This window comes from Colius striatus, chromosome 9 (assembly GCF_028858725.1).
Source record: "Colius striatus isolate bColStr4 chromosome 9, bColStr4.1.hap1, whole genome shotgun sequence".
In the NCBI taxonomy this organism is placed as follows: domain Eukaryota; kingdom Metazoa; phylum Chordata; class Aves; order Coliiformes; family Coliidae; genus Colius; species Colius striatus.
In genome coordinates this window covers 34,582,247-34,587,447 of record NC_084767.1, presented here as the reverse complement: position 1 = coordinate 34,587,447, position 5,201 = coordinate 34,582,247, and the positions used below count along the sequence as shown (strand labels likewise).

Here is a 5,201-nt window from a genome sequence, read left to right as displayed (position 1 = left end):
CCTAATTTCTCAAGTGTAAGATTCTGTTTGCTGGAGTACTTTCCAGATTGTAGCAACACAGATTGAGATCTAAACATTCAGTTTAAGAAGTGAAATAAAACAGTCCATTCGACCTATCAGCTTTCAGATGGCTGTGATAAGAAAGAAATGTAGGCTTCAGGATAGTAAAATTCACCTCAACAAAACTGGAGATAGCAAAGGTGCTTATGGTGAAAGGCCACTACAAAATACTGCCCTTCAACAGCTATTGAAAAGGACCTAGTCCTTAGTCTTGCCCTAAAACACTCCACTCAAGCCAAGGATTTAATTTACAGCACCTGTAGCACCCTCCAGTTCTCAATCTCAAAGTCTCTTTTGAATGGAAAGAGAGCATTATCCTTATTTTCTAGATAAGGAAACATTTATCAGCTTGCCCTCAGTGAGAGACGGAGCCAGGAAGAAAATCTGGCAAACATACCTCAAGTGAGGGCAAACATTTGAAATAGTCTTAAAATGTGATCTCCTATTGTGAGGAGCTGGTACTGAGAAAGGCCAGTTTCAAGTCACAGCTGACTTTTCTGGTGAGTAGTGTATTCACCCAAAAATCTCCTGCATCTCCCACAACAAAGCAGGGTGCAAAGAAACCACTCAGAGAGAGCTACCCCCCCTTCTATAACCTGTGTTCAAAAACTAAAAGAACTTTGTCAGAGCTCTTGTATTAAAAATTATTTATTTAGTGATCTGTACATGGGATGAAGCAGGGCCTCATACAGACCTTAAAAAAAAAATCAAGTAAAAACATAAATACATATTTTCTTACAAAAAGAGATTTACAAAATATACACACTGCACTTGTCTTATATGTTTGGTTTGGGGCTTTTTTTAATAATGTGCATATGGAAGAAAAAGACAAAAACTGAAGCCCTGCAAGTCTGAAATCAGGTCTGCTGAAGAATTTGGCTGATGGGCCCATTCCTCCTGCCCGTACTACCAGTATGCCCTCAGACAGCAGCAGTCTGCCTCCTCACCTTGAACAGGTTTGTTTGTTTGTTTGTTTTTTCTTTTAAGGTTTCATTCCAGACACTTTTCCTCCCCAAAAAATGAAGAGCAGCTATAGGGTGGAGAACTGCTAAAAATCCATAACTTCCTATTTTGACCTTAGGCAAGAATATACACACACACTTATATTTATAAAACCCACCCTACACTGAATATAAAGGTAATGTAGTATTAAAAAAATTCATTAAGTCAACATAAAAAATTTCAGAGCAGAAAAAACTGTCATATTTCAAGAAGAAAACTATTCATGTGATTATTTTTTAATATCTTCCTTCCAAGATGTAATCACTAGAACTTATGCAGCTAATATTCTAGCAGAAAGGAGAAGGCTCCTCACTTGCAGTAACTGCTTGCTTACATTGTAAACCCCAACCCCAGCACCCTCCTGCATGACAATCACTGCCATGCAGTTCAAGGAATTGGAGAAGCAAGCAGAGCGGTCCATAGTTACCAAAAGGCTTCCTTCTGTCCCCAAAAGCTGGCTGTGTTGACTTCACCTGCAGCAAGCTCACTGCAAAGCCAGGTGAGAAAGCAGGTTTATGGGAAGGGAATAAACGAAAAAAAAATCATAGCTTTACATCACATATTTTTAATGGCTCTTGTTCTGGCAGGTGCTCTCATTTATGCTCCTCTTGCCCTAAGTCTTGCACCTCCTTCAGCTTAGAAAAGCGACCATATTGAGTGGTAGGAAAACATCCTGCCGCCTCCATTTTTCATAAAAGGAATGTTTATTTCTTTGAGCTCCTCACATCCAAGAGTGAACCTCAACGACTTCTTTTTGTTAGTTTTCCCATAAAAAACGATCCCATGCTTATGCCTTTCTACAAAGAAAACACTTTTGTTTTCCCCTTTGTCTCCTAGAACAAAGGCAAGGGGGAAAAGCCTTCTGTTGAAAAGCAACAAGTCATTTCTTTTCAGGCCCTAGAAAATCGACCCCCTCCTTCCCAACAGCAGCAAGAACAACAGACTGAGGGCCTGATTTTCACTTTAAAACAATTACAACAGGTATCACTAAGGTAAAAAAAAAGAACTTGGGAGTTGACAGAACAGAGCAGCACTCAAGCTGTGCTGTAGCTGGGCGTGCAGTACTCACATGATTGCTCTGCCGAGCTGGAAGGAGCGGGCAGTAAGATCAGGCTCAGGAGTTACCCTGCCTGCACTGCAGCTTGACCCCAGCAATTTGCAGAGCCTTTGGCTACTTCTCAGCAGGGGCAGCTCAACACATCTGACTTCTGCCCCCACCCTCATCCAAAGCAAGGCAGGATAGTTTTAGTTGGGTTGTTTTTCCTGCACAGGAGTGAGGAGAGACAAGTAATGAGACTTCTTGCTGGTGAAGGACTCTCACATCCAACTGGTGGCCTCTTTCTCAGTGCTCTTCCACTTCACTGGGTATAAGCACCACTGGCTAGTCCATTTCATCTTTTATGCAGATTCTTTCTCCACCCTCCCCCCCCACCGCAAACTCTCTGGGAGGAAGAAAAAGTTTGGAAAAGCCTCCCTTCCCACCTCTTCTGCCGAACTCTTCTGCCGAGTATCCCTCTTCTCCTCTGTGTGTATGCCTGTACACATTCCTGTGCATGTTTCAGAGGGGACAAGGGGGTCTCATACTGCTGTCTCGCCTTTGCTGCCGGTGCTCAGTCTGTGATAGAAGCGTCGCCAGGACTGAAGGGTTTTGCCAGACCAGATCCAGAAGCCAGTTGTGATCCCAACAATCATGGTCATGAGGTACTTGATCATAAAGACAGTGAAGTCCGGGCTCATCGGGGCAAAGTGGCTGGGACAGGGCACAGCATAGGTTTTGCAGGTCTGGAGGAGCCACGTCTTCTCCCAGGTGCCACGGAAGGCTTGCTCATAGAAGTAACATGCCAGCACAATGGTGGCAGGCACTGTGTAGAGAACACTGAAGACACCAATGCGCACCATCAGCTTCTCCAGTTTCTCTGTCTTGGTGCCATCATGTTTCATGATGGTGCGAATGCGAAATAAGGACACAAAGCCAGCAAGCAAGAAGGAAGTGCCGATGAACAGGTACACAAACAAGGGTGCCAGCACAAAGCCCCGCAGCGAGTCCACACTGTAGATACCTACATAACACACCCCACTGAGTACATCTCCATCCACCTGCCCCATGGCCAAGATGGTGATGGTTTTGACAGCAGGCACAGCCCAGGCAGCCAGGTGGAAATACTGTGAATTGGCTTCAATGGCCTCATGACCCCATTTCATGCCAGCAGCCAGGAACCAGGTGAGGGACAGGATGACCCACCAGATAGAGCTGGCCATGCCAAAGAAGTAGAGGATCATGAAGAGGATGGTACAGCCTTCTTTCTTGGTGCCTTGGGCCACAGTGCGGTAGCCATCCTCAGAGAAGCGCTCCAGACACACTACCCGCTCCTCCAGCAAGAAACCTGCTGCATAAGCCACCGCCACCATGAAGTAACAGCCTGAGAGAAAGATGATGGGCCTCTCTGGGTAGCTGAAACGGCGCATGTCCACCAGGTAGGTGAGCACGGTGAAGAGTGTAGAGGCGCAGCAGAGCACAGACCACACACCCACCCACAGCCGAGCAAATCGCACCTCCGCCTCCTTAAAGTACATGAGTCCGTTGGGCCGGGCTGGCTCACAGGGGGCCCCACAGTCCCGCTCCCCCAGAAACCGGTAGCCCAAGTAAGGAGGCACTTTGAGCTGCCGGGGGCAGGAGAAGGAGAAGCTGGAGGGGGACTGTGGTGGGGTGAGGAAATCAGGGAGGTAGCCAGCGGTGGGGTGGGCAGTGGCCCCCCGGCCCGCTGCACCACCAGGCCCCGGTGGAGCATCTGACGTGTTCTGCCCCACGCAGATCTCACCCGCACCATGGACGGGGAAGTTCTCGCAGCGGAGTCGCTCTGGCCACTGGAAGCCGAACTTGTTCATGAGGGCCTCACAGCCCTGGCGGGCCCGCTCACAGAGGGAGCGGCAGGGTGGAATGGCCTGCTCCAGCACGGTACAGACTGGCGCATACATGGAGCAGAGAAAGAACTTGAGCTCAGCCGAGCACTGCACCTTGACCAGCGGGTAGAACTGGTGCACCTCCAGCCCTGCATCCTCCTGGTTGGTGTGGCCCAGCAAGTTAGGCAGGATGGTCTGGTTGTAGGCGATATCCGTGCAGAGCGGGATAGAGATGGGCTGGCAGAAGCCGTGGTCCGGCACGGAGATGCCCTTCTCACCGTGGTACTGCTGCTCTGCCGCGCCCGCGGGGGTCCCCAGCAGGGCGGCCAGTAGTGCGGCCAGGCCCAGCACAGGGCGGCCGGCGGCGGCCGCTCCGCCGCCTCCTCCTCCGGCTCGCATCGCAGGGACAGCTGGGGGCCCGGGGAGCCGCGGGAAGTCCTTCAGAGCCGATCGGCGCTGCGCCACTGGAGCATTAGCGCTCAAAGAGCAGCGGTGAGGCCCCTTCCGCGGGGCAGAGGCGCGGCGGCGAAGGGAACCCGGCTCCGCGCCCGCCCTCTGTGACTCTTCCGCGCCTCCGCCGGGTAGGCGCTCACAGCGCAGTGGCGCTTCTCAAGGCGAAAGTTTCCAGAGCTGCTCCCACCGGAGAAGGCTACAGCGAGACGGCTGACGCGCGCCAACCAGGCGACAGCTCTGTCCAGCTCCGCGTTGAGTCTCGCGGCGACGGCGCTGCTCCCGGCCCGGCTGTGTGGCCCCGGCGGTGAGGATTTAGGTTACGGCTAAATGGATTATTACCGCGCCCGGCGGAGCCGTGTCTTTTACTCCGGGGCTTAAGTAACTTTAAAAATCCAATTACTGCGCAATCTTCCCCGCGGCTCGGCTAGGCTCCGCTCCCGACGGGGGCCGCTGCGGGCTGTGCGTCCGGGGCAGACGCGCACCTCTCTCTCCGCTCTTCCCGCGGCCCCACCGACACCGCCTACACCACCAGCTCCAGACCCGCAGCCGCCCCAGCACAGAAAAAAAGACACATATACGCGCGGGCGCGCGGCGCGGCCCCGCCCCCCCGGCGGCCCCCATTCACAAACCGCGCCGGGGGCGGGGCAGCGCGCGCCCACCCGCCAATCGCGGCGCAGGGGGCGGGGAGACGCCGGGTGGGCAGGGGGAGGAGCCCGCGCTGGGGCTGGCGCGGGGGGGGGAAAGTTGCGAACAACTTTTTTCTCATCCCTACCGGGGCGCGGGGG

The 5,201-nt window shown here is 52.5% G+C and overlaps 1 protein-coding gene across 1 annotated transcript; it reads right to left on the bottom strand.

The window, feature by feature from the left end:
• Positions 1-690: 690 nt before the first annotated feature.
• On the bottom strand, positions 691-4,963 carry FZD7 (frizzled class receptor 7). Its single transcript, XM_010202811.2, has one exon. It carries the CDS (start codon positions 4,360-4,362, stop codon positions 2,641-2,643), a length of 1,722 nt encoding a protein of 573 aa, XP_010201113.2. The 5' UTR covers positions 4,363-4,963; the 3' UTR covers positions 691-2,640.
• Positions 4,964-5,201: the final 238 nt, after the last annotated feature.

Bases quoted from the DNA above. Each gene is read 5' to 3' on its own strand.
- FZD7 (XM_010202811.2), bottom strand. From the start codon at position 4,362: ATGCGAGCCGGAGGAGGAGGCGGCGGAGCGGCCGCCGCCGGCCGCCCT.